This window comes from Nipponia nippon, unplaced genomic scaffold (assembly GCF_047370975.1).
Source record: "Nipponia nippon isolate SJK-2023a ecotype South Korea unplaced genomic scaffold, ASM4737097v1 scaffold_16, whole genome shotgun sequence".
In the NCBI taxonomy this organism is placed as follows: domain Eukaryota; kingdom Metazoa; phylum Chordata; class Aves; order Pelecaniformes; family Threskiornithidae; genus Nipponia; species Nipponia nippon.
In genome coordinates this window covers 8,355,675-8,383,403 of record NW_028262332.1, presented here as the reverse complement: position 1 = coordinate 8,383,403, position 27,729 = coordinate 8,355,675, and the positions used below count along the sequence as shown (strand labels likewise).

Genomic DNA, 27,729 nt, shown 5'->3' with positions numbered 1-27,729 from the left:
GCAGGGCTTTGATGTCACTCTCATTAAAAGGCTGGTGGGCAGAGCCCATCGTGTACATATTCATAAGCAGCCGCGCAGGCAGGCACCTCACACCAAGGTCTGGGCGCACAGCTCACCCCACGCCAAGGTCTGGGCGCACAGGAGCTCCAGGTCCCACTTCCCCTGGCTAACAGCTAGATGCTGTTATCCAGGCAGCCAGCGTGTGCTCAGAAGAAAGGGAACCATGAATTTTTGCATTAACGTGAACTTAACGGTGTTACAAAATTCTGCCCTCGCGATAAGAGGGAAACACTCCCTTTAATCTGAATGGGATCGGGTTTTCTCCCTAGAAAATGGGAGTAGAAGTAGGACTTTGCAAGTCAGAGATGTCCTAGTTAGCAATTTGTTGGTATCCAAACAACTGGTACACAGAAACAGTCTTAATTCTCTTAAATTATCAAGACCACAGCTGCATTTTTTGCAAATTAACACGGAGCGTAGAGTCAGTAAGCAGAGCCCATCTCTGCAGACCAGGGACTCTGCGTAGTTGATCTGGAACAATAAATAGCAATGAGACTTGGGATCCAGAGCAGAGTGGGAAGACAGATCCCATCTGCTAAAAGGTTACAAAAAAGGATTAAGAAAAGCATGTCTTTTCATTAACATCTCCTGTTCGACAGGAAATGAAGGCCCAGTGCCTGCATCACCCACGCACTGCAGTGGGAGAGCTGATCTATCCAGCTCCTTGAGGATCTCGCTTCAAGAATCTACTTTCTAGCTCTTCCAGGAATGGAACGTAAATCTGGAGGCTGGCAAGCAAAAAACTCCAGGCTTAACCAGCAAAAGACAACTATTAAGACGACAGAGGAAAATAAGATTTTGCAGTTGTAAAAAGACGTCAGACAATTCAACTGAAAGAAAGCAGAAGCAGGGTTAAACCTGCCCAGGCAGAACCATTTATTGCATCCAGCATGAAGAGCAAGGGCAGATGTGTCCAGCCAGGCTCCAGGTGCGGAAAAGACCCCTTAAGCAATATATTGTGATTTTGAGGAGGATGACAGATTTGGACCAAAGTATGGTCCAATGTTCAAGATATTAAATAAAAACAACCTAAAAGATGTATTTAAATCAAACTTGAGTGAATATTTGTCACTGCTCTAAAATACCTCTTCCTGCTACAAACTCAACAATCTCTCATTGCACAGTTCCTGTGAGATGAAGATACAAGCAGATTAATAGCACAGCTACTGTTCTTATCTGAGTAAGTATGTCTTTGCACCAAACCCATCATTAAGAGACAGAATTCTTTTATTTTCCCATAGAAAAGACGCACTGGTATCACTGTCAGATATAGAATAGTAGAAGCACAGAAGGGGTGGCTGGGGAGGGACCCCTGGATGTCATTTAGCCCTCCCATATAAAGCCAACTGTCACCAGGGCTTGACCAGGCCAGCAGTGCCTCAGTCTAGCCAGCTCCTGAAAACATTCAAGCTTTCCAAGCGACCTGTCCTAGTGTTGCACTACCCTCCCAGGCAAAGAAACTGCCTTGCCCTCGCACGTCTCTAGTCTTCTTGCACTAACAGTTCGTCCTCGTACACATCTTTGCCTTCTTTATAACGTTCCAGAATTTCAATGGGCCTCAGTTTTAAGGAGCATTTACACTGCAGGAGAGTGAACTTAATGGCTACACCATAATCACAGCTACTTGTGGTACACAGAGGTTTGTAATGGGACACTGAGCCACTGAGAAATTAAATGACTATCCTAAAGGGTCACAGCGTATTACAGAAGCAGGACCCTGAGGCTTCAGTGTCCAAGTCACTAACTGCAGACATGTAAACTGCATTAATACCAATCAACACAGCCAGAAACTCCATATGAGGACTATTTGCTGAATACTTGGTAGTTACATGACCTTCCATAACCTTTATGAATATTAACCGAGATCCCAAAGGAGTCAGTAGGTATTATTGTTCTTACTCAATAGATGGTGAAACAGTTGCAAAAAGATTAAATGACTCGTGTGATCTCAAGCAGTGAACAGGCAGCAGTGACTAACTGGACCATGGCCTTTCTCAGTGCAGCGGCCCTGGCCCCTTTTATTTGGGCTCAATAGCACGATATTCAGCCCAGAAACTGGTCTGGTGATCCTTAACATTTTCATGAAATTCAATTTCAGCTTGGCTCCCTGTTGATTGCCAGAAGAATTGTTGTTTCCCATGGAACACCATCGTCTTCATGGTGCTTACATCACGGACCTGCATAAAGAAAGACCAAACCATTATATCATAGCAGCCTACGAGTGAAGTACACACAAAATACTGGGGACTTGCAAATTGGTCACTCAGCGGGAAAAGCTGCTCTATACAAAGGTTAGAAGAAATGCAGCAGACAGCAGTAGTGCTCATTCACATCTACCTTTACGTAACAGAGATCAGAGCCTGAGCCTCTAGGATCTGTGATTGAACTCTGCATCGGGATGGAAATCTCTAATGAGGAGATGAGGCTGTTCCCATCCAAATCACCCCTTTTAGGTTTCTGACTCACCAGGATGTAATTAAAATGTGTTTGGTTGCTGGTAGGGCCCAGGTCAATATACAGGGCGCGGATAGCTATGCGATGCCAAGGAGCCACATTGATGAAGGTCCGACACACCACCTCTTGCCTTTGATCAGGCAGTTGCACAGGATTCACTATTTCACCTTGGGGACCAAACACCTGCTTGTCACAGTCTGAGAGGGGGAAAGGGAGCAGAAAAGAAAATGATTTAGAGAAGTGTCCAGCATCTCCGAGAAAGAAATCATTTAAATTAAACACAGGCAGAAAGGTTTCTCTAAGGATTTTCATCTGGGAATCTCCAAGCACCAGCAAACACCTGCAGGGGGCTTGCCTTTAAAACGGAGGGGTAGTCCACAACTAATTAATTCCAACGCTCCTCAAGAAGGGGCTTATTAGCTGCTAAAAATGAAGCCAGGTTTCCATAGATTTCCATAGGCAACCATGAGCCATGGAACTCTGTGGGCCTTGTCATGGGTGCCTTAATCCAAAGCAATAGCAAAGCTTTCAGTAAGATACCTTGGTAATATTTTTTAGTTGCAGTTCTGCTGTTGTACTGAAGAATGACTCCATTTCCTGGCAGGAAAACACGCTGTTTCACAATCAGTGTATTCGTTCTGGAATTTATCAGTGACAAAGGGAGCTTCCTGCAGCCTGTCCGCCACATCATTCGCCCAGAAAACAGCAATACCTCACCTGGAATGGATGAGCACAGAGACTAGAAACACTTTTACTTAAGTAAAAGTCCACAACCTATCTTATACAGGTCTGGAATCAAGCAATTTCTGCATCTTGTCCCTACCTTATCAAAATCTGTCATGAAAACAGCCCAGTTAACTAAACTAACTGTACCGATTCCAGCAAGAGGGTATATTACAGAGAGAGTTTATAACAGGCCAAAGCAAGCAGCTTCTTTAACCCCATAAACTCCTTTCATCTCATATCTATCACCAAAACAGGTAAGAAACCATGATGTAGGGGGAGGAAAGGCATCACCTGCATTTTAGTCCCATCTGGCAATGATTTGGTGGGACAGGAAAACTTGTGAAATGGTTTCAGAGATTACAGAGGCTCCAAGGCAGCAAGAACCTTTCAGGGCACCAAAAGCACAGGGGCAAAAGAGGTGCGGATTTCCCGAAGGGCCAGGCTAGTCCCCAGCACGCCCTGGGCAGTACCTGCAGTGCAGTTGAGGGAGCTCTCCAGGATGCTGACTGTTATCTCCTCCCTGAGAGGCCGTCCGATGGCCACAGTGCACTCGCTGTTCTCTACACCAGTCATGTTGATGACCCCGGTGGCATTAAGAAAGAGCTTTCCACAGACACCTGTACAGCAGAGACAGATGAGAAAGACATCCAGAAGGAACTACAGCTGCTGAAAAACAGCCCCCATTCCTTTCATGGCACAATGAACGGACAAGCGCACACCTTCTGGGTAAAAAGCACAGGAAGAGTCAGCTGCTGCCCCAAGGAGTCCCAAGTCAGAAGAGCTTTGGGAAGGCCAGGGAAGGGAGCCGTTGTTCCTAGCCCAGATAACATGGACAGCTCATGGCATGCTGGAAGGAACAGCATGTTGTTCCTCCTAACTAGGCGTATTCCCTCCCATGCTCCTGTCCCTGTATGGCAGTAGGGTCACCACAACCCAGCTGCACACAGTAAGGCCCCATCTCTACCTTTTGGTAGTGTCCTCCTCACCTCCACCGGTCTTTGCCTGTTCTGGCACAGCAGATGGAGGAAGATCCAGGTCCTTGTATCTTGCCTCTTTGGCAGTGGCAGCTGTCGTCAGATGCGCGGCTGGCGTCACTGTCTGCAGTCCTGCTCCATGGGACCCAGTCCCCACCACCTGCTCAGGACAGGCTCCTGCGGAGCAGCCACGTACCACAATGGCCTTGGGGAAGTGCCTACAGAAGATGGGGTTCACGTGCTTACGGGTTAGCAGGTTGAGGCAGAAGTCCTGCCGTGTCTGAATGCCATTCCCACATGAAGTTGAACACTGCAGAGGAAGAAACCCACGGGTCTTTATACATGTGTTTCAGTTGGTATTTAGAAATAAATACATTTATGGGCTCAGGCATGATCTGGGGGGCTGATCTTTTGTTCACTGAAGCTGTTCTATCACTTGCCCTTTCAGTGCCCTAGCTTCATCAGCTATAAGATGGCCCACCTCCCAGGGGATCTTCCAGACTATATCTTTGAATTGCAGAACCACTTCCTAAAAAATCCAAAAAGATCTGCATTCCAGAAAAAAACATGCCAAGGACCATTTTTAAACTGCAGCCAAAACCTTAACAGAGAAAGGTGGGAAGCAGACCTATGGCTGCTGAACACAGGGCAGTGGAAAGGATGGAAAATATCCCTAGAAACAGTTTACCATTTCTGTGGGAAGTAAATATACAAGACAGAAGCGGTATTTCTCCCCTGTATGCTTCAGGGAAGTGAAGGGCTATAAAACCACTGCACTAGACACCAAGAGCTGCATCTGAACAGGCGCAAATACCTCTGTCCACTCGCTGAAGCTCCATTCGTAAGAGCACATTCGGATGACACAGGGGACGCTGGTAAGGGGCTTCTCTGCCACAGGACACAAACGGTCCTCCAGCAAAATCTCCTTGCCTTGGCGAATCTGCACACAGGTGACCAGCTGAACAGCTAAGCCGAGCCCACAGCTGGAGGAACAGGGGCCAGCTGGGGTTGCCTTCCATCTGACAGGGGACATGGAGGAGAAAAATTAAGTTAGTGATGAATCCCCACCCTCTACTATCTCTCACTGCAGAAAATGCACTGCAACTCCCTCATCCTTCCCCCTTCTGCTTTTCAGCAGCTTTCTTCACCCCTCCGCCTCACACGCTTTGCTGCCTATGGTACTTAGAAGGCAGCCTTTGAAACAAGGCTGGGCAGTCTGGAGCAGGTTTGGAGTTGGACTCAAACAGAGGGCATTCACATTTTGCAAGAAGCCCACAGACTGGAAATGTACGTTGAGTTTTACTCTGCGCTCGTTACAGTCTTCCCCAGGGTGACATACACAGACGTAACTGCAAAAACAATCTTATCTCCCTCTGAAATGCACACCACTCTGAACAGTCAGATCAGAAACCAACCAGTATTTCATCCTGGGAGCGGCATCCGGTAGCACGTAAAAAAAGTTCAGATGCCAGTGGCTTTCTAGTTCCACAGCAAATAGGGCAGGGCAAGCTCTGCCCTATTTATCAACCCTGAGCCATATCCTAGATCACACCATACATGCTCACAGCCAACCACTCTTCCCCAGTGCATGCTCCTGTGGTCCATGCGGCCATTTTGACCTCAGAGGGCACAGCTTCAAATTACATGGCTCCTGCTCCTCTGGGCAAGGCAAACCATCACACTGAGTGACTGCCACAATCTCTTCTGCCTTCTCCCCAGTCTCCCTTGCACAGAGGGCCTTGTGTATCACACCTCCTCCACAGCTTACACTGCATGAGACCATTTTGGAATGCCATGTGGGAATAACGCAGCCATCGGTGAGTACCTCCAGCTGTCACCCGTCTTCACTGGATTTTAAATCCAACCACACTATGAAAGTACAACTGGAACTCTGTTAATGCACACATACACACTGGCTCATGTTTGAGATCAGCACTCACCCCACTGAGGGCAGTCTGCAATACCATAAATCCTAAGGAAAGTGCAATCAATTTTCTTCAGCTCTCCGAGCAGCTATTCCAGATTATTAGAGCATTTAATTCTAGCTACCTTCCTTGATGCTATGTGGAAACTACAGCTGGCAAACGTGTCACCACCTTTTGCAGTCACGGATTTGTTCTTACTTCCCCAGAGTAATAAGGGATCAAGAGGTTTTCAGTTTTTCCCTGGACTCAAACTCCAAAGACTTCACTTAGTTCTGCTTGAGAATATACCAGCCCAAGAATGACTCTCAGTTAGCTTGCTTAGTATGGATCAGTGCTACTGTTTTTGCAGCTGTCTGTGCTTTCAAATGAGGGGAGAGGAAGATAACATCCTCAAAGTAGCTTGACCCGTACTTTACCACATCCCTGGAGACAGAGAGGAAGGAAAGACCTCTCACTGGCTCGTTGTCTGCTGGTAACTGCTTTACCTTGGTGGGCAGGGACTGAGATCACAGACTTCCATCCTGCTCTCTGGCTTTGGCACTGGATGACAGTTTTCTTCTTGGGTTTCTTCTTTGGTGTCAAAAGCCACACATACATACTGTAGCTGAGTCATACCTAGAAAGAGAAGCAATCTTACTGCATGGCATGCATGCAAGGGTTGAAAATAAGCCAAGCAGTGTCAGTCACATCTGCATGTACAAAACAAGCAAATGCTGCCCAAGCCCCAGGCACACTTATTGCACTCATCCCCCCAACTCTGAAGCACAGCAGCAGCCAGCCAGACATCTAAACTATTCGCTATCTGAGCCAGGCCCCCTTCCGGACTCAAAAAAATTGTGACCACAGCTACACATGCATTTAGAACTGTAGAGGGGAAAAGACCAGGTCCCTGAGGTTCCTAGGCACTGAGGTCATGCCTACAGCCAAGTAACATTTCCCTGCAGCACTGAAAGATCTCACCTCTACCACAGGAGACGGAACACTCTCCAGCTTGAGGGCTCCAGACATACACGGTCCGATTTTCCAGTTGGATATGCCCAAGTGACTCTGAAGTCTGAAGTAAGTGTGCATCTTCCTCCTCAGAACAGAGCAAAAAGACCCAGACTGACATTGGTACCTGCTTTCCACACTGTTCCCAACCTAATGAAGCTGGGGGATACCTCCAGATCAAGCCTACAACATATTTGCTGTCACTGAAGAAAGAGGCACATTTAAGCACTTTCTCCATTTTTGCAGAACACAGAAGTACCAGGAATAGCTAAGGACATCCAACAGCCAATAGCCTTCCCAGTTCACACTACCTGAAGAGAGATACCTGAGACTGAAGATGCCTAAAACAGTATCTTCCCCATCCGTAAATGTAAACCTGGCAGTGGCTCCCCAGTACGGATTTGGACCAGTGATCCTGTGCCAAGAAGCCCTCTTCCCTGCTAGCAATCCTCCCTACCATGTCAGAACCTCTCTGTTTGCCAGTGAGGTTTTTCCTAGTGGACCGGGGGTTATTTCTGTTTCTGGTTTTGTTGGACTCTGCAAGGAGAAATGAAGAAGGAACGTAGTCAACAGCTGCCCTAAACGAACCACCTCTATGAACTGATGAATCCAGCAGCATCAATTAAGAGGGACGGAGCTGTCTAAAGTGACAGGATGAACCTTTAACTGGGCAGACATCCTTGGTGTAAACCACCCTCCCAGACTCCAGTAGTAAGGTGGTTCTTCTTAACTGGTAGCCTCCTGTGGATCACAAGCACAAAGCTCCCAGCGAGACTCCTGAAATAAGCCAAGCCAGTAAACTCACTTTGTCCCAGCCTAAAGGACAGACATTAACCACACATGGCACAACGGAGAGAGGTTTTTCTTCTGCTGGGCACAAGCTGTCATCCACAACAGTCTCCAATCCATCACGAAACTGAACACAGGTCAGATTCTGCTGGGCAACTCCAGTTCCACAGACAGCAGAGCATTCATCTATCTGAGACATGTTCCACCTAAATGGGAAGTAATTGTATCACCCTATTTCTCAACTGGATCATGGAGGTTTATTACTCACACCACTGATTACAGAAATGGGTCATACAGAGTATTCAGCTTCTCTATTTCAAGAGCCTTGTCTGGATGTGATTGAGAGGACAACTGCTGGAAATTTAAGTCCTTGCACTGACAGCTCTCTAGGACTAAAAGCACCTAAGCTAAAGAGCTACAGTTCACAGTGTAATCACTTTTTATTAAATGCTAAAATGTCTATGAGATCAATGTCTAGACAGGTTTGGCTCTTGGTCCTCTTTCCAGTCTAATTAATACAAGGGTCTCCTCCAGAGTAAGATCAAATCTTTGTTGGCACAATCTTGGAAAGGATGTGAACAGGTATCTTCTTCTGGCCATGCCCTCTAAGTATTTTCATTTAGCAGACTACTGTAAAATATTGGAAGGACTATCTCCCATTCATTCAGCTGACATCTCAATTACCTCATGGGACCAGGAAAGACAGAACATGGTTTGATATCCACTATGCCAATATAATTAGCAAGAAACTACTTCATACCTCTCCTTTTTTTTTTTCCACCTTGCACAATGCAAATGAGACTGCAGAGACTGGGTTAGCTGGCAGAGAAAGGACAAGCAAAGCAAGAATTCAGCTGAGCTTCCAGGAACACCAACCTGTACAGGCATGGCTCCATGGCACAGGGCTTGTGCTCTGAAAGGGGCTGTGGGAGCTCCAGGCACCACTGATCCTCTGTTGTTTCATTCTTTGTCTGGTCAAAGCACACATGAACCACTAGTCGTGTCCCTGGGATAAAAAAGGAAAAGGAAAGGAAGTCATAAACAAGGCGAACAGTTCACCTCTATTATGCTAGGAAGGTGCAGTAATTTCACTTCACTGAAATCATCGGTGTAGGAAAATGACGTATTTGACAATACAGACTTAATATAAACACACAAATCCCTTCTTTCTGATATAACTTTTCCTCAAGAGTTTTGAAGTGACTTTCCAAGATGAACACCCCAGAAGATAAGAATTTTGATGGATAATCCACTGCCAAAATGGAAAGATTGCTCTGAACTGGCCATTTGCAAGAACAAGGATATCAATCATAATTTGCCCCAAATTATTCTAATGATCTTGATGCCTGACTGATGAGGGACAGGTTACTGAAAATCAGCTCAGCAGTCAGTCATTTTTAAATCACGTTCTGTAGAACTAATCATATAATACCATCACGCAGCCTTTGTACCCAGACAGCACCATGCCAATGTCCTCAAAGTGATCATCAATATCCCAAACTAGACTAGAGGTACTGGGAGAAACTGCAGACTTGCAGTGCTGGTGGCATTCAAGAAGTGAAATATTAAACTACAGCTATAAACAAGATTTTTAACAATACGGAACCTAACAGGTAAAGTGGGTGAAAATCCAAACTCAAGAAGCTGTAAGAGTCTCCTTTGCAGTGAATGAGCTAGCCACAGAGAGAGACGGACATTCCTGAATCTAAGAGCATGACCCTGAGAAGCAAATGTCAAGAATCAGTCAATCAACAATGTTATCTTTTCACTACCCTCTTTGTTTTCAAATAATGTCTATTGATAAGGAGGGCTCATCACTTCGAGCTCTCAAGATGCAACTTCAGCTTGGATTCTCAACTTTCTGCTATTTTAAGTCCCAGCTTTCTCATTTTTGTGTTTGTGACTACATTAGCTGGGAGGCCCTAGAGCATTTTGACTTCTTTACTTCAGGGTTTCAGCAATCAGTTCACCTGGGGAATCTGCTGCAGAAAAGCTCTCCAAACATAACTAGTCCTATAGATTGACTTCTGTAAGTATTCATTAATGTATTTTCTAAATCCTTGTCATAAAAGTCTTGAGAGGCTTGCCAGTGTCATCTGTATTATCTGGTAAACAAGATGTCAAACCATCTACCAGAGTGATCTGTTACAATCTGCATTATGATTTCTTCAGGGAGACTGAAAGGATTAGCCATGGCACAGGAATAGAATTCTAAGAAGGAAGTTTCATAATTAGCTCTGAGGCTTTAGTTAGACACTAGATACCACTTTGGTCTCAGACTTTTGATGTTTAGCCAACTACAAATTACAGTCTTCAATAACTGAAAAATCTGAGAAAATTATTTAGTCTTAAAATCAAAAGTTCAGTTAAAACCTATTTAAAAATCCTCTTCATGATCAAACATTTTCACTACCATTTTGATGATTCAGCTCATTGAATTCAAAAGCTGTACCACTCTTTTCTCTGGTTCATTTTAACACTGGCAACTGCAGCTCACTTTCAGCAATTTGCTTTTAAATTCAGTTCAGTTGTTTAGGAAGTTCTGTCGCTGATTTCACATTTCTTTGTCAGCCCAGGAGAGCCCATGCAGTAAAGATCTGAGTGACTACCAGCCAGCGAAACTAGAAGTCTGCCCACATCTCTATAAAAAGTGAAGGTTGAGTACTGCTGCCTCACCTTCCCCACAGGTCACTGAACATGGCCCCTGCTGAGGAATCCACGTATATGTCAGATTCTCTTTGGGGACAAAGTAGCTGAAGGTGATGTCTGGGTTGGTGGCACTGCCATATTCTTTTGCATACCTTCGATAGACCTGGTGAAGGAAAAAGTTGTGGTCAATGCACAAAGCAACTCAGACTCAGTTCTTAGGACAGAGATAAGAGAAGCCCCCCTTTTTTCCATCCAGTCCTGAGCCTCAATGCTATGACTCGCAATTCTTGCCAGATGCAGTCAGAATACTCACCCTGTAAATTCTGTGCACAGGGCACTGAAATAAGATTAAGCCAAGCAAAATGTTTAACTCAGTATGCTTTTCCCCACACAACCATCCCCCAGACCGGCAGAAAGCCTGTAGGCAGCCAGCCCTCAACTTTTCCCAAGAAGAGCAACACCATCACTCTTGGTGAACACCATCTCCACTGGCCTCGGACACGAAGCCTACTACACCTGGATTCTGCACTGCAGCAGAGCTACACAAACTTAGCTTGGCCAGTTCTGACTGGCCCCTTTCCAACTCTGCTATTTTAATTTACCTGTATTTCAATTTCTTCTTGTGTTGGCCCATCCACATGGACTTCCTCCAGGCTTGGCAGGTTGTCCTTGGTGAGAAACACTTTGTATTTGATCTGGCTGTCCTCCAGAACCGACGGATAGGTGACGTTCAGTGAGATTTTTCCTTTTCCAGCAACCACGTACTCTCCTTTAACCTTCACAGCTAGAGGGGCAAAAGTAGCAGTGAGGTTAAGAGATATGACGTGGTCACCAGGATCCCCTGGTGCTGACAGCTACAGACTGCCCATTTGCTAGAAACCAGTTTGATCTAAGTTGCGCATCCCAAAGAGCTTCTACCACTTCCTACTGGAAAGCATCCCACAAATTGCATCATCAAGAACTTTCCTCCCAAATTCCATTTTCTTGTTTTTACAAGCTTGTTTTAGCCCTGCCTGTAGTCCCTCCTCTCCTTTTCATCCAACTCACCCAAATGTGTGAAGAGTGGTCTCTGATTGGTAACATGGACCAAGGTGGTGTTATAAGGCAGGGACAGAAACGTAACGTACTCTGGAAGGATGGAAAGAAAGAAGATATGGTCACCTTCCGTTACTGTACCTCTGTTAAAAAGGCTGGGAATTGCAAATCAACCCCTCTTTGCCTTACTAGCACACTATCCATTGGATGACAAGCCTTACAGGCAGCAGCAAAGCTTAATTGTAGACAGGGGTTATATAGCTAATATAACAAAAATAAGGATACAACAGTGATGGCCAGAAGGCTAAATTCACACTTCCCTTATCAGCTTGGCTTGAACATAGTGATGGATATAGCAAACAAAACTGAGCTGAATTCTGTGCCTGTTCTCATCTTTCTTTGGTTCTTTTTATGTTCTCTGCCAACATCTATATGTGACACTGCAAGAGCCAGATCAGTTCCCAAATGGATGCTTAACATCTCAGGAAGCAACTGGCACAGCCCCCAGCTCCCAGTAATTTGCTGGACGTCCCAAATGGCTACATTTCTGGTCCATGTGCAGAAAAGAACTATGACCAAAAAAGTTACTCTGCCTACACAACAGCTGCCTCCCTGCTACAGATCGTAGCTGCCTTCTCTGTTGACTACCCAAACTCCATCGCCATGTCCTCCATAAAATAAAATCAAGCAGAAGCAGAAACAAGAAGTCACATACAGAAGATTATGAACACTGAATATGCATCCAAATATGCAGCATACAAACAGTACCATAATGTTGAGCCTGAGGGTGAGGACTACACACCTTTAGCTTTTCCTCCTGCGTAAGATCCGCTCACTTTGGTGCAAGTGGTATTATCACCCCCACAGACTTTGCAAGAGTCCATTATCTTCTCGGAGTCCATCCGGCCATCACACCCGAACGCCTGAGCAAAGGGGAGAGTCTGTCAAGGCTTGCCTATTCTAAGAAGAAAACAAGCAAATGAAAGCAACATTGCCCGAATTCCTGAAACTGCTTTTTTCATTTGTAATTCAAATTTAAGACGACAACATAGACAAAGACGCATTTGGACCTAGATCTACCACTGTACAGCAGTATGCAAAGCCAGGGATTGGAAAGTCTTAGCTGAGACCACAACAAGTTTCATTAATTGTGTGACATTTTCTTTCCCGTAAGAAGCAGCCCAGAAAGATTTCTCCTGTGACCTAAAACAAAGGCTCTCCATTCCCTCTTTTCTACAAACTCTTTCTGGAGGGAAAAAAAAAAAAAAAAAAAAAAAAGCCCGGGAGAACAGTAAACACGAGTGGCAGGTTCTAAAGGAATCTTCAGCTCCCCAAACTCCAAACCCAAACCTAGCTCACATCCTTCAGCCTGGCCTTCAATCCCATGGAGCTCAGGAAAGAGATTCTATCCTCATTCCCACGAACAAGACTAATTTACACAAAGCTACAGGAGGATCTCAGCAGGCTTAGCAGCAAAACATGTGCAACTGCTGAATTTATGCTAGAGGCACTGATCCCAGGCTTTGGATGCTGCCATAACATACATATTTATTGCTGTCGGCCAACAGAACAGCAGAAATCAGAATAGATTATGCCTACACCCTCTGCTGTTCATTAGGTGGAAATGCATTACAAAACATTGTGAACACGAGGATAATGAGAAAAACATAAAATTTAAGTAGTGTATTCTGGGAATGTAAAGGAACAACAGAAAACATACAACCGGGTCAGCACTGAGCAGTCACTGAAATGCAGACAGCGCAGGGGAGTTATATTCAAGTTCATCATGAAAGAATGCCTTTCTCACATCCAGTCCAGGAAAAAAAAAAAGTTATACTTCAGTTTTGATTAGTGATACTGCAACAATCAATTTGTCGACTTACGATTCCCAGGTTTTACTCCATATGTCACCACTGCCTCGGTATGTTCAAATCATGTTAACTTTTCTCCAACAGAGTCAGCATTTTATAGGGCTATTCATACCATGCAAGCTGAACGGCTACTGATGTCTCCTCAACCAATGCATAAACCAATTGCTTCTTGGATTAGGGATGAACAGCCTTACGTACTTACTGCATAATTAGCAGAATGTCTTATCTAGAGGGCATTGGCATTGGATGCACAGACAGAACAGTAGATTTGTTGGATTCCATCCAATAAGCTAAGAACAAAACTCGTTTCTTTTGAGAAGAGCTCGCTCTGTTGTTTGGGACACCGTGTTTTTTCCCTCTGCTCCTAGTAAACTGACTCCTTTGGGGCAGATTATACGTCAGAGGTTCACCTGGATTCCCCAGCCACTTACTCTGCAGCTTCCCATTACACACAGATTGAAAGCCCCGTGGCGCTCAGAGTCATCCTGCTCACATCTGGTTCCATCTACGAAACTGTCTTCACGGCTTACCATGAATTCGTTTTCGACGGCCCGGCACATGTGCTTGCATAGCATGTCTCCTGGAGAAGGCAGACAGAAGAAGCAAGGAGTTACTCTTTCAGAAAAGCACGTGGCTGACCATCAAGCAACGGGTAGAAGTCAAAAGGATCTGACAGAAAGTGTATCCAGGTTTCACGTGAAAACTAAAACAATCAGTGAAACGGCCTTTTGGCTTCAAAGTACAGACAGGGCCATGAGCACTCCCCTTCACAAAGAATCCACGGTTTCTCACTCCTTCCTTACCTCTGGCAAAGCCAACAGCAGAAGTCCAGGTATAAAAGGATGGCGCTTCTACAGTGAGATACAGTGGGTTTAAATTTGTTGCTGCACACTGTTCATCCATAAATTCCTGCTGGGTCACCAAACAGTCCTACATCCCAGAGAGAATTGTATGGGTAATGAGAGGAAGTTACTGAGCACAGAATCCCAAGCACCATTTTACCCACTAGCTAAAGGCAGAAAGCGGTGGCTGGTAAGTAAAACACCAAAACAACTGCAAATAAAGAAAACCACTTTAAATGGAGGCTGCGGGATATGCAGAGAATTGCATCTGGAAGCTGATATCTTTGCTATTTATACAAAATAAATGGATAAGGAAAATAAGAACAATATAAGAATGTCCCTCTGAAGAAAACTATCATTAAGTGAGTCACTATTTTCTCAGCATCTGTCCTGCTCTGAAGGCATAGAGAAAATGCTTCAGTACACATGAACAATGCTATTAAATAATACTGCTGTCTTCAGACACAATGGAACAAATACCTCTCCTGTTGTCAGACAGATGGAGGATATATGCCAGATCTTTAGTCCTCCTTCCCAGAGCAGTCAGCTGTGAGAAGTACAGTCCCAAACGATACAGCTCTCAAAGGGTTAAACAGCATTAAGTTTTTTCTTAAGTTTTTTCTTTTTTAAATCTGCTCAGAAGATGTGATGAGCTCCATTACCTGAGTATTGCACATCTCCACTTGGATGCTGGCACCACGGCATTCCTGCCCCCCAAAAGCAGGCCTGGAAATGACAGGAGAACTGCTCAACAGAGGCAGGTTTGTCCCAAGCAAAGAGCAAGACTCAGACCCCATGGCCCTGAATCAGCCACGAGGCACTGCAAACCCCCCAGCTCCCCACCTCTTACCTAGGGTTGTTACAGAACCGCTGCCTTATCACAACCCCACCTCCGCAGCTGCGGGAGCAGGAGGAGAAGGGGCTCCAGACGGACCACTGCCCATGGACTACAGCCATGGGGTTCAGTTCTTCCAGAGAGCTGCACTGTCCCTTGGAGCACCACTAAGACCAAGAATATAGAAAATTGGCAGCAGCACCACAGTGAACCCAGCAGGGCTGGGATCTACAGCAGTGGCAGAAGTCCCCATCTTTTTGCAGGCCAGACTGTAAGAGAGAATCCCAAGATGAATGAGGCACCTTCCCACAAGAGCCTAGAAGAGCTCCATTCCTAATTATGGTCTAACATGAGGTTGGGGTTAAAACAAAGAGCAGATAGGTCATTTCAAGAGGAAAGCGAAGCCTTTGAGGAGAGCTCAGATATCAGGCTACAGAACTGCAAAGCAACTCCAGAGATACAGACAAGGTGGAAACACCAAGATCAGCTGGTACCAGTTTGTGACTGGAGTGTCTGGCCTTAGCTCCCTGGCCGAGGGGCAGCGAGCACCATGTACCTTCCAGCCATCAACAATGTCTTGCTGTCTAATGAGCTCCATAGAACCCACACTCACTTCTGATCATCAGATCAGCAGCCTCCTTACCTTATTGATTCCACACTCGGTACCATCCAAGAGGGGAACAAGAAGCCGAGTACAGCTGGATTTGTCTCCCGGTTGTACGTGGCATGAGAGAACTTCACATATGTCCTGGTGTGACAAGAAAATCACGGAGTTCAGAGTCACTTAGGCTCATCAACCCAGCAGTCCCAAAAGCTGCTCCGTTTAAACAGCGCATGTCCCGGTGTTTGGTTTCCCCACAGCTACCCAACAATGCAAGCGAGTCCCCTCATTTCTCCTGCTACTGGGCAAAAGTTGTGGGCACGTCAAAAGGCCATCACTGCCAGCTGTAATGCTAGAAGATGATCAACTGAAGCAATTAAAGTTTCACCCACCTTAGTGCTTCCTCATTAACAAACCATGTCCAGATGGCAGCTATTGGCCACGCTGCATTTCTCAGACATGGGGACTTGAGCAATGGCGGGGAAGCCGAAGGAATCCAACGAGCAAGAGCTCCCTAAGTCAGGACCTTGAGTAGGTATACCCAGCACTAGCACCACCAGGCCCCCGTTTGGACAGAAGGCCCCGGGTACTGTGCAAACCTTAAAGGAGAATTATGTGGACAAAGGAGGTGATGGAGAGAAGGGAAACATTTTCAAAGCCTTTGAAGGTTTGTTCTTTGCCAAGAAATCTGTGGCAGGAAAGCACCTTCCATCCCTTTATTAACAAAAATGTCCCCAGCTCCCTCTTCCTGAATCTTGGCTCCAGAACATTTCCCTGCTGCCCCTAGCAAGACAGACAAACTTTCTACCTACAACATTGCTGTCAGCAAAGGTGCACGCTGTGGCAACACTCCCAAAGGCTATTTTACATTGCTCATCTGCTCCATAGTACAAGCCAGGCTTCCATCCAGGGATGCTGCCGTCCATGTCCGGCAGGTCATTTAAGCAGTTTGTTTGGCCTGTGCTGATAGAAACATAAGAAATATCACTTTCCCAGCTGTGGGCAGTAAGGACAATGACATGTTTGCAAACTTGTGCTGAGTTTCATTCTGGGAGTTGGCTGTTGCTTTCCCTAACAACACATGCTTACTGTGGGCTATGATGGATTTAGTTACAGCAGCTGCCTGGAGATGCTCACAGTTCCCTGCTGCTGAAGTTATAACAGAAGCCCATTCCTGTTCTTCACCCAGCCAGCTCACAACCCGCAATGCTTGTTTAAACCTAGATGCTCTGACATTTTAAATAAAATTTCCAGGCTGAGCTAGTGTCTGAGAAGTCCAACACAGTCCAGGCATGCTAGTCACTAACCAAAGTAATTTCCAGCCACTTGAAGCAAAAACTGGGTTTAACCTCAGCAACAGACACAAGTGCTAAGAAATGAACAAACCTCAAGCTTTTCACAGTTCCTCATTTTCCAAGAATTTTATTTTATTTTAGTCCTTGTCTTTCCCTGCTCTCTCCCAAGCTCCCAGCACAGGGAACCGCTCCCACAGGGGCACACAGAACTTGACCATTGCCTTACCTGACAAAGGCCAGGAACTCTTCTCGGCTGCACTGCGACCAGGCGAGGTCGATGCTGTTGTGGTTTCCTGCTGAACCCATGATGTAACCGCTGCTGCTGCACCGATTCCCCTCACCATCGTGGGGGATTCCAAGACTGTAACAGAAGCAGCACAGTGCCCTGAGGAGAAACCCAGAGGCTGGGCTCCCTTGGAGCCTCTCTTCTCTAAGCAAGGACTGAGCTCCCTCTGCAGCCTTTCCTTCTGCTGTTGTCACAAAGGTTTTCTTTCCTCTTTGTAGCTTCTAATTGTCACAGAACACACAGGAATGCAAGAAATGCAAGGAACTCTTTCCAAAAGTTTTGAAAAATCTATGGGAACCCCCCTGTTAGGCCAAGAGATCCTTTTCCTTCTTCAGAAACCCTTAAACTGGGGAATGTTTTTACCTGAATAAAACATACTGGGCTGCTCTGGGGCTTTCCTACTGACCTGTGCCCAATCTCATGGGCTATGGTGACTCCAAGGTCAAAGCCAGTATCCTGGGTAATAACACAGCTCCAGAAGGAAGAGCAGACTCCACCTAACTGAGTCACTCCACGTAGCTCCTTGTTCCCATCAGGTAACTCCAGGTCAAACCTAAAGTAAGGGAGAGAGATACAGAAGAAAGAGCAAAGAACCATTGCAGCTGATGAAGTCAGTCTAGACATTCAACTGAATTTATTGGCACCTTCCTGATCTAACTTTGCCAGCTACCTAACATTTCTTTTGACACATGAGCTCCTTGGGGCAAGATGGTAGCAGTAGGGTCCCATGAACGCCCACTATTCAAAATTTGTGGTGATTCTACATTAAAAAATCCCCATGACCCCAGACAAGCAGAACAGAATAAAATGACGTAATCTTATTTGCAAAAGATAGAACAGTATCATCATCTCGTTGAAGAAAGAGCACCAAAGAAGAAAACCCAAACAAAGCCATTACACTCAAGAAAAGTTTGCCTTCAACAAATTTAGCCAAGGCAATTTAGAGCAAGGACCCTGAAAGTCAGACAAAATGTCCGAGTTGGAATAGCACTAGAAATCTTCCATAGAAAACGCCAGTGGGTTTTCACTTCCAGTTACTGTTTGACTTTTCTGCCCACAAAAAGCTGCAGTGGGTTTGGCTGTGCTGCTCTGGAAGCACACAATGTCTGCTCAAGTCTGGCTGGTCAGTGCTTGGGGAATATTCCAGTTCCTTCAGAAACTGAAGAACCAGCACCTCCGACTAACTGCATTACACTAAGGGCAGGAGAATCAACCCCAAACAGGAGAATCAACTCATTTCCAAAGACTCTGGGATGCCCAACTGCCAGAAGACCCAGTACAAATCACTGTCACTGCGCTAAAAGCTGGACACCATCAGCCCTGTTTCCAGTCCCCTCCCTGGGCAGGGGAGCTTCAGTACCTGGTGACGTAGAGGACAATGTCAGCATGCTGGGGGTCGGAGTCATTCTGGGGGTTGACCTTCTTGCTCCACTCACAAACGCTGATCAGCGAGGATGTGATATTTGTTGTGATGTTTACCTCTGCCTAGAGTGAAGGCACATGTTTGCACATTTCATACAGCTTTTAGCAACCCCTTGGATAACACTTGAACATAGTCCTCCCTGCTTACCTCTGGTTCTCTCAAAACAAGCATTTGCATAAGGTGAACCCTGAAATGAACACCCAGTGAGGCATCTCTCAGCAGCTCTGCCCCCTGTTAAGCGACAGAAAGGATTCAATAAAGAAGGCACCTTGGTGACTCTCACTACTTGTTCCCAATAACAGGGCTGCATTCACTACAAAGGCAACACACCTGGTAACCGCAAGAGGCAACTATAAAAATCATGGGGAAGTACAACATTAAAGTATGCCCTATAAATGTAAATAAAACTGTCAACAGATGAGAACTGTTGTTAGACTCGTCAGATACTCTGAAGCAGAAAGAAAAATCTGCATGGAAAACAGTTTCATAGGGTAGGAGAGTGAATGCTAAAGACTTTTTTGTAACATACACACACAGAAAATGCATAAACAAATCCTTCATAATAGCAAAGGGAGACATTTAGAGAAATCCTGTAATAGAAAGAAAATATTGAAATGTAAAATGTAAGATTAATTCAGTGGATCTTGTTCAATCTCACTGAAAGCAACAGGGACTGGATCAAGGATCTAGTGATAAAACTCTTGCTACAGTATCTGACATACGACATTTTCATAACAATGAAATGAAGAGCTACATTTTCTACATGGACTTTAAGGCTGCAACCCCAAAGCTTCTAACATCCACTTTTCCTTGTGCAGCTTCTTGTACAAGGGAAAGCTTGCCACGTAGTGCCAAGAGAAGCAGAGAGGAACACCCTGCACTATCAGCTGTACTAGGAGCAGGTAACCACGAACTCCTCCGAAAGTGCAGTCACAAAGGACCGTCTGCCTGTAACACTGTGAGCTCTCACACAGGGACAGCAATCCAAACAGAAAGCTACTCACAATGTTCAGGTTGGCAAGAATATATCGCTCCGTGTCCTCTCTGTGGTACAAGTAAACATCTGGACCTGCTACGACCATCAGCTCCAGATGTTTGACAGCTCCCTCAGCCCTCTTCTGCAGGCGAGAAGGAAACCGCCCTGCTGAACAGCACAAAGGGACACGGAGAGTTTAAAATGTAAGACAACAGAAAAGGTCCTACAGATCTACTCCCATTTCGTGAAAGACTAGAATAACCCAGCTGGAAGACCACTCCTCCAGTTGCTTGCTCAGGTTTCCCACTTCTGTTGGTTTCTTTCACTTGCCAGCATCCTTAATAATACACTTATGCTATCAAAATAACAAATACCCAAATGAAAACACACTATTACACCTCACTGAGGTGAGAAACGTCCATCAAGTACACTCATATATTTGTAGATACAGATTTTTCCTCTGAGCTCACGCAAGCAGCCCCACTACCAGGAGACAGCTTTTCCAAGCAGAACAAGCAGGGCTCCCTCTCCATGTACGTTACCTTTTGCTGTATTTTCCCCTCTTGCAGCACTTCTGAAGAGAATGTGGGGTCTGGAGAATCCGAGGTCCTTCAGCAGGGCCACATCTTTGCTTCTGACAGGCTTGATATGAATCTTTTTCTCATCTGCAATGATGACTCCTTGCTAAAGGAGATGAAATTCCATCTCTGAGTTATTCCAAAGACATTTGCTATCAGTGGAGAACTGCGTGCCATATCCTTCCTGTTTCTCCGTTGTAATGCTCAGATTTATTAAATGGATGGCTCACACATGTTTGGTGCATCAAGCTGCAAACCTACAAAGGCTGTAACCGCCTGTAAGAATAAAAGTTCAGTGCATACTCACCAGCTGCCCTTCACAGTAAGTGACTCTACACTTCGCCCCGGGAGGTTGCAGTGGATTTCCACCTGCAAAGCAGTTGCCTGAGAATCGCTTCAGTAAGCTAAAGGAAGAGTTCACCATTTGATTGCTCACAAAGGAAGAGGAAAGGAGGGCATGGTCCTCTAGAAATTCAAAGGCATAGAGTTCTCCCCAGGCCTCAATGGAGCAATGTTGAATACGACAGAACGTCAGCCCAATCTGTTCTTCTTTACAAGGGCAAGTTGGCTCAGCAACAACAAACTCGGGTACTGAAAGAAATCAAACAAGACCAGAACAAGGGGAACAGTTATGAGAAATGATGATACACAGAAAACAAACGTAACGATCTATCTCCCTAGGAAAAAATAGTCCCCAAATGACAACTGTGGCCTTTCGGGGTCATCGTGTCAACAGTCAAAGAACTTCTATGCTTTCATGTATTCCAAAGTGAGGATAATCTGATAGGGAACAGACAACAGCTCTGAAACTGGCCCCTGATTTATCGGCGCTTTTGCTCTCTCGATAAGGAGAACAGTTCATTTAACAAAGGCTGAGACAGTTTTACTTCCTCAGATGTTAAGTATTACTGAGAATTATCATAATCCAGACAGAGACACTGGGATGAGCACTAGGTGAACTCACAAGTAGAAAACAACCTTGCTTTAAGGATTTGAGAATTTAAAATGCATCTTTATTCTGAACTACCACCAATCCTGACCCAGAATACTAGTCTCTCCACATGTTTATTTCAAAAAAATTATCAAGTGCATTTAAAGCTATTCTTAGCCTAAAGCTTCCCACTCAGAAGACCTGGATCTGTTAATCTCATAGATAAATACCAATTCAGAGAATGAGGACCGCAGGAGAAATGTGCAAGAAGATTTATCATATCTCCTTCAGCAGATTTTAAATACTGACCCAGTTCTTCAACCGCTTTCACACTGAAACATGGATTGCCTCACTGAGTAATGTGATTCAGAAATGCTAAATGCTTGTCAGATCAGGCTTCATTAATAAGTGTTCTTAGCGTTATCAAATGTACAGGATTAGAAATAAACTGACAGACATGTTCCAAAATCAAGAACGAGCACTGCATACCATCAGACACTGAGCTGGTTCCAAAATAAGAGAAAACATCTTCCGCATCCAAAGCGCCGAGAAATTTCTGCAAGAAGAAGAATAGCTTTACATTTTTTTAAGAAAAGCAACTGGATACTAGACTATCACTTAACTGAACCTAACCTGGAAGGAACGCCAGCGAACAACTCGACAAGTATCGATGCCAAGTTCTCATGGCTTTATTTTGCACTAAGCATGGGCTGCACAACAGCCACCCAGAGGAAACAGCTTTATCTTCTTGATTAGTGAGATTTGATGGATTTTGGCTTAGAACACATTGTGTTGTCTCTTCTTCTTTTTTTTTTTTTTTTTCCTAGAAATAAAAAAGGCTTCCTGGAAACTGCGTTTTCTGGAGGTCAAACTCACCTCTTGGAAAGCTGACGGCCAGCAGAACCCCAAGGGGAGCATCACGAGCGCCCGGATCGTCAAGCTGACAATCATGTTGGAGGAGTTGCAACCAGCGCCGCGGAGTCAGCGCCAGCCCAGGGGTGATTCAGGCGATGTTTGGCCCAAGGCATCACGTGGAGCGGAAGGGAAGAGTGCAGGGTTTAAACAAACAGGGGAGCTGATCCTCTGCAGAGGGGGGAACGGCCTGCATCCCGAGGCTTTACAGGAACAGCTGGAGGGAGGGAGGTTTTGCGCAATGTTTGCAACTTTACTGCAGCCAAAGAGCGCGGCAATAACGAGCTTTGAGCCAGTCTTTGCAGCCAAGCACACAAGGGGGGATTTGCGGGGGGAAAGGGGCTCTGCGCTGTTCGACCTGTGCCCTGACGGGCCCCACGCCTCCGCCACGGCCGCGGGGGTGAACCCACACCGGCTGCCCGGCCCTCCCCGCGGCAGGCCCCGGCCTCACGCGCCCGGCAGGCCCCGCAGCCCGGAACCCAAGCGCGGGTCACCGTTCCCCGCCGGGCCGGTGCGGCGCTACTCGGTCCCGGTCCCGGCGTGGCGGGGAGCCGTAGCCCCGGCCCGGTTGGGACCCGCTTCCCCCGCCCCGGCGGCCCCGCGGAGGGGTCGGGCCCATGGCGAAGCAGAGCCCCGCAGAGCCGGAGCCGAGCGCCGCGGCCCGCGGGAAGGGCAGGAGGAGGAGGAGGAAGGTCTGGCGCGGCCACGGGGAAGCGGCGACGGGGGCCGCGCCGAAAGGCCCCGCCGTGGCGGCGGCTCCCCCCCGCAGCCCCCGGGAGTTCTCCTCCAACTGGAAGGCGCTGCAGGAGGTGAGGGGAACCGGGGAGACGAGCCTGGGCGAGCCGGAGCCATCCCCCGGGCGTCTGGGCCGGGGAAGCCAGCCGGGGAGGGCCGGGGCCATGCTGTCACTCTCTGAAGGCAGCCCCACGTTGTATGTGGTAATTAAAAAAAAAAAATAATCTTTGTGTCAATAAATAAAGTGCTGCAGGGAGGCATCTGGGACGGCACGTTGCAGGTAATTCCCCTAGGGCTGGAGAGTGCAGGGCCAGCTGGCACTGAGGCAGAACGCCAGGAGCCCTCGGGAACAATGGCGGGGTCAGAAACAGAGGGAGATAATCCTTTTTCCTTTTTTTTTTTGTCATTTTAGCTCCTGAAACAAAAGGCAAATAGCTCCAACGAGTCCCTCTCTACATGTCAAACATACCCTAAAAAGAAGCATCCGCTCAAAGTGGAAAATAGCCAAGAAGTTCCAGCTATCAACGGGAACAGGAATGTGGTAAAGGCCAAACCCACAAATAAAACGGACAATGGTTCTGCTAAAGACAGTCCTCCTTTGGCTAAGCCAAAATCCAAGAGGGCTGCAACAGATAAAAATTTAAATGGCATCAAAAGCGACGGAAAAGGCTGCAAAGAAAAAAAGAAAAGTGGCAATATTTTAAAGGAGAAAGGTGATATAAAACATAAGAGGAGGAAAGCTGAAGAACACGCGGAGCAGCAACCCAAAGAGTGAGTACTTCAGGCATCATACATGCATGTGAATATTTCATTTGGGAAGTGTACCTAAGGAGCACAGAGCAGTACATTCAAAACAGCTGCACTCTTCCAGACTAAATTTTGGGAGAAATAAGACACATGCTGCCCCTGCTCCTTAGATATAGCAACAAACCTGCATAGGTGACAGTACTAGACTAGTTTTCACAGAGCTGATTTCTTAATTTAAAAAATAAAGATATAAAGATGTAAGACCACTTTAAGGCTGTTATATGTAATTAAATCTGTACTTATCAGGGCTGAAATCTGGTTTGATGACGTTGATCCAAAAGATATTGAAGCAGCAATAGGACCTGAAGCAGCAAAAATTGCTAGAAGAAATCTGGGACTCGAAACAGGCCAATCCAGACAGTCTGTGGAGCAGGTGCTGGTTAAAGAAAAGGCTTCCGAAGGGTGAGTAGCGTTCCAGCGGGAAGGATGGCAGTAGAGCCATCAAGATTATCTTCTAATAACTGTGATTTGCAGGTGCACAGCGTAAGCTGACATCTCCACGAGTCTGTTGACAGACAAAATGCCGAGTTTTCCCCATTCGTATCAACACACGAACTCCCCTGTGCGGTCCCTGTAACAGAGGTGTCACCAAGTTGTCCTTTGTCTTTTAGGCTGACGCGCGCTGTAGCCATGGACTGTGAGATGGTGGGAGTGGGACCCAAGGGTGAAGACAGTATTGTGGCTCGTGTGTCCATCGTGAACCAATTTGGAAAATGCATTTATGACAAGTATGTCAAGCCTACAGAAGAGGTGACTGATTACAGAACAGCTGTTAGTGGCATACGCCCTGAGAATATAAGTACAGGTAGGAGGTTTTTTCCCCCAAAATGTTCTTTAGGGAGGGAAAATTTAACAGGCTATCACAGAAGCCTCGTTGGCTGAGCTTGGAAAAGTTAGACCTATTTTGGGAAATGGAAAATAAAATGTAGTCTGAATGCTAAGAAAAATCGTGGGAAGAAGTACTTTTACAGAGTAGTCACTAATGCCCTAGAAGAAATTAACTTGTGGATTACTGTGTGGGAATAATACAAAGTTTACTTGCTTTTAGCGCTGTGCACTTTATGGAATTCTCTATGCTCTTGGAACAAGCAGAGGATTTAGTGTACTGTACAAATTTGTATAACTACAGTCCCAAGGATACGATTGCCTTCATAAAAAAGATGCCGTGTTTTAACTGTAGCTTGCTTAGTTGTCTTATGCATCTAATGGAAAGTGTTTCATCGTGTGGTATTTTTAGGTGAAGATTTTAAAACAGTTCAGAAGGAGGTCGCTGACATCTTGAATGGAAGGATTTTAGTTGGACATGCTTTACGCAATGACCTAAAGGTACATGGCTGCAGACTTGTTATTTTCAATACAAGGCTCCAAAAATTTAAGATTGATTAAATTTCTAATACATCTTTCTGGGTCAGATGAACCTACCTAAACTCCTAGAAACTACAGCTATAACTACTGTTATCTCAGTTTCTTGTCATTTCATGCTGTACCAAGTATAGCCCTAGTCACTTGCCCACTAAAGTTCAACTTCCAAACTCTGTTGCTAATGGCACCGATCTGCTTACTAAAGAGACAGGAAAGAAACAGAATGATGAAAAAAAACCTATTTGCATGCTTTGCTTCATCCCCAAAGGCCAGCAGTCTGGTCCGTACCAGAGACAAGTACCTTATGTCATGCTGTACCAGCACTGCAGGTAGTCTCTACAGGTGGTGCCTCCGGATTCATTTCTGTTTCTCACGCTAAGCAGAACTGTGGTTCTTGAATCCAGCCAGCGTCTGGATGATCTTGGTCTTGTCCATTCATGGTTTTGAACTGGGTATAAATCTCCATGCAACAGCACGCTTTGGACTGGAAATGTAATTTCTTCTAGGTCCTATTTCTTGATCATCCTAAGAAGAAAATACGTGACACACAAAGATACAAGCCTTTCAGACAGAGAGTCAAGGTAAGGAACTGACGGGAAGGTGCACCTCAATTAACCGACTCTCGAGCTGCTGACTGCCAGCTGCTAGCGCACTCCTCCTCCACTTGCCCCTACCTGAAACAGGGATGCCTGCTTTTTGTCGTTTGAAAGTATTAGTCTAGTTGAACGCTTACTTAGTGTTTGAAATATATCGATCAGTTACTTAATTCAGTACAAACATTACCAGTAATACCTGTGCACAAAACTCAGTGGCTCGCCCATTCTTTAGTATTTGCATGTTCTTCATAATGCTTTTCTGGATAGGAACGAAGACGGTACAGTTCTACTTACAGTCCAGCTTATGTGATCTTCTTAATAGTATCATGTACATAGGGATATAAAAAAATAGATGGCTTCAAGTTTCTGCTTAGACTGCAGGAGTAAAGGTTCAGATAAGGAGATATTTTAAGTTTCGTAACTATATACTCAGGTTTTCTTTTTCACAACAAAGCACCCCAAACATAAATCTTAGGGTTATGGTAATACACAGGAAATCCACTCAGCAGTGCATGCATAAATCTCATAACTCATTAATTCTTCTTGACAGTTCACCAGTAGAAGCTGACATGTGCTACACTTTATTGAGGAGTACACTTAAACCAATATTTTTATATATATACACACGTCTATATATATATATTTCAAGTAGTGTGAGACAGCATGATTCTCTTTTCTGTTTCTAGAATGGACGACCATCATTGAAACTGCTCTGTGAGAGACTGCTGAATGTTCAAGTGCAGACGTCGGAGCACTGCTCGGTATGTATCTCATCAGAACATACATTTTGGGGTACATCAACAAGGTACTACACGTTCGCTCTAGGATCTGGATTCAATCCCAAATGCTGTGGCTTCCCTCCAGCCTCTCAATGGAAGTCAGCAAGCTCTGCTTGGACTCCAGCATGCAGTAAGATTGCCATCCAAGCTTGCTGACTGTTACGTCTCTCATACCCCTTGGATTGTTTCCTTATTTTCATAAACTTCATTTGCACAAGTCAACTGTATTTTGTTTAAATATTAGTTCTTGTTATTTTAAGATCCCCAGGGAAAAAAGTAATTCTCAAGTATTGACTGCTTACCTTAAAAGCAGCATTCTGCACCACTCTACCATGGCAGGTTGGATAAAATCATGTGAGAGCCTACTACTGAATCTCAGCAGTTAGTTCCTTTCTTTCAGGGGACAGGAGGATATACCAGAGGAATGAACTGAAAAGGCAGGGCAAATTGTGAGGGTATCTCCAAGATACCGTGTCAAGAGTATTTTTCATTACGGCTTTCCAAGTCACAATCAGAAGGAGAGGTGCATAGCCTTGTGGTGGGCCCTGCACTCTGAACAGATACTCATCCCCTTGCCGCTAGTCACAGAACCTAAATCTAGAAAGAGATCATGAAACGTCAATTGAAAGGATACATTAAAATGATGGAAGATTTAGCTGCTTATTAAGAATAATGTTCTTAAACCACGTCAGCTACGTTTCATTAAGCCTCCTGTTTGTTCTGTTCTCTTTTAGATTCAGGATGCACAAGCAGCTATGAGACTGTACACCTTAGAGAAAAAGAAATGGGAAGCTGCTCTTAAGAACAAATCTAACAACAAAAATTCTAAAACTTGAATGATTCTAACTGTGTTTTCATCTGCAGCATTTGCTGGTTTCATGTCACATTCCAGGGCAAATGTAGAGAGAACTCAGAACTGACAGCAGCTACTGTATAGAATCAGTCACTTGGTTGAACAATACTCCCTAACCTGGTATGGGAGTGCTGCCATACAAGAATACTGCTAGCATCTCCTCTGGATGGTACCTGTGTCTAATGCCTACTACCGTGTTTAAACAAATGCCTGCATTGGTTAAGTACTTAATCGGTTCAGTTTCTGCAAAGGAAATACACACTGAATAAGTTAAAAAAAAAAAAAGTGTTTTTAAATTACAATAGATGAACCAAGAAGCTGTCACTGCTTTGCTGAAACTCCCAAGACTAAAAATCTTTATTTCAAAGATTTTAAAGTCTACAAAGTAAGGTGAATTCTTCATTACTGCTGTTAGTCTCACAGTTGTGGTACCTAAATCAACAGA

The 27,729-nt window shown here is 45.3% G+C and overlaps 2 protein-coding genes across 6 annotated transcripts; one reads left to right on the top strand and one right to left on the bottom strand.

Moving 5' to 3' along the window:
- Positions 1-953: 953 nt before the first annotated feature.
- ADAMTS13 (ADAM metallopeptidase with thrombospondin type 1 motif 13) lies at positions 954-22,250 on the bottom strand. Of its 4 annotated transcripts, none has more exons than XM_087752667.1 (29): positions 22,117-22,250; positions 21,730-21,796; positions 20,617-20,900; positions 20,274-20,415; positions 19,760-19,899; positions 18,903-18,986; positions 18,693-18,817; positions 17,739-17,885; positions 17,273-17,407; positions 16,564-16,714; positions 15,794-15,898; positions 15,166-15,317; positions 14,978-15,041; positions 14,277-14,403; positions 13,905-14,053; positions 12,405-12,525; positions 11,615-11,695; positions 11,170-11,351; positions 10,595-10,730; positions 8,795-8,924; positions 7,935-8,124; positions 7,100-7,217; positions 6,625-6,754; positions 5,029-5,233; positions 4,227-4,524; positions 3,711-3,857; positions 3,055-3,231; positions 2,527-2,711; positions 954-2,237 (listed from the first exon to the last, which is right to left on the bottom strand). In XM_087752667.1, exons 1-29 carry the CDS (start codon positions 22,189-22,191, stop codon positions 2,079-2,081), a joined length of 4,206 nt encoding a protein of 1,401 aa, XP_087608793.1. In that variant the 5' UTR covers positions 22,192-22,250; the 3' UTR covers positions 954-2,078. The 4 variants fall into 4 exon arrangements, with proteins under 4 accessions (XP_087608793.1, XP_087608794.1, XP_087608796.1 ...); XM_087752668.1 differs by having other exon boundaries at positions 7,100-7,214; XM_087752670.1 differs by having other exon boundaries at positions 14,004-14,053.
- Positions 22,251-22,761: 511 nt separating this feature from the next.
- Positions 22,762-27,721, top strand: REXO4 (RNA exonuclease 4). Of its 2 annotated transcripts, XM_087752681.1 has the most exons (8): positions 22,762-22,961; positions 23,300-23,658; positions 23,941-24,096; positions 24,306-24,499; positions 24,932-25,020; positions 25,563-25,637; positions 26,339-26,413; positions 27,166-27,721. In XM_087752681.1, the coding sequence occupies exons 1-8, from the start codon at positions 22,770-22,772 to the stop codon at positions 27,265-27,267; spliced, it is 1,242 nt and encodes a 413-aa protein (XP_087608807.1). In that variant the 5' UTR covers positions 22,762-22,769; the 3' UTR covers positions 27,268-27,721. The 2 variants fall into 2 exon arrangements, with proteins under 2 accessions (XP_087608807.1, XP_087608808.1); XM_087752682.1 differs by lacking the exons at positions 25,563-25,637; positions 26,339-26,413; positions 27,166-27,721 and adding an exon at positions 25,325-25,534.
- The last annotated feature ends 8 nt before the right edge of the window (positions 27,722-27,729 follow it).

Excerpts from the sequence above, each read along its gene's own strand:
- ADAMTS13 (XM_087752667.1), bottom strand. The coding sequence starts at position 22,191 with ATGATTGTCAGCTTGACGATCCGGGCGCTCGTGATGCTCCCCTTGGGG. Across the intron at positions 21,797-22,116 it reads GGCCGTCAGCTTTCCAAGAG|AAATTTCTCGGCGCTTTGGA; the intron begins GTGAGTTTGACC and ends TTCTTCTTGCAG. Across the intron at positions 2,238-2,526 it reads CACATTTTAATTACATCCTG|GTCCGTGATGTAAGCACCAT; the intron begins GTGAGTCAGAAA and ends TTCTTTATGCAG.
- REXO4 (XM_087752681.1), top strand. The coding sequence starts at position 22,770 with ATGGCGAAGCAGAGCCCCGCAGAGCCGGAGCCGAGCGCCGCGGCCCGC. Across the intron at positions 24,097-24,305 it reads AAAGAAAAGGCTTCCGAAGG|GCTGACGCGCGCTGTAGCCA; the intron begins GTGAGTAGCGTT and ends TTTGTCTTTTAG. Across the intron at positions 25,021-25,562 it reads CTTTACGCAATGACCTAAAG|GTCCTATTTCTTGATCATCC; the intron begins GTACATGGCTGC and ends AATTTCTTCTAG.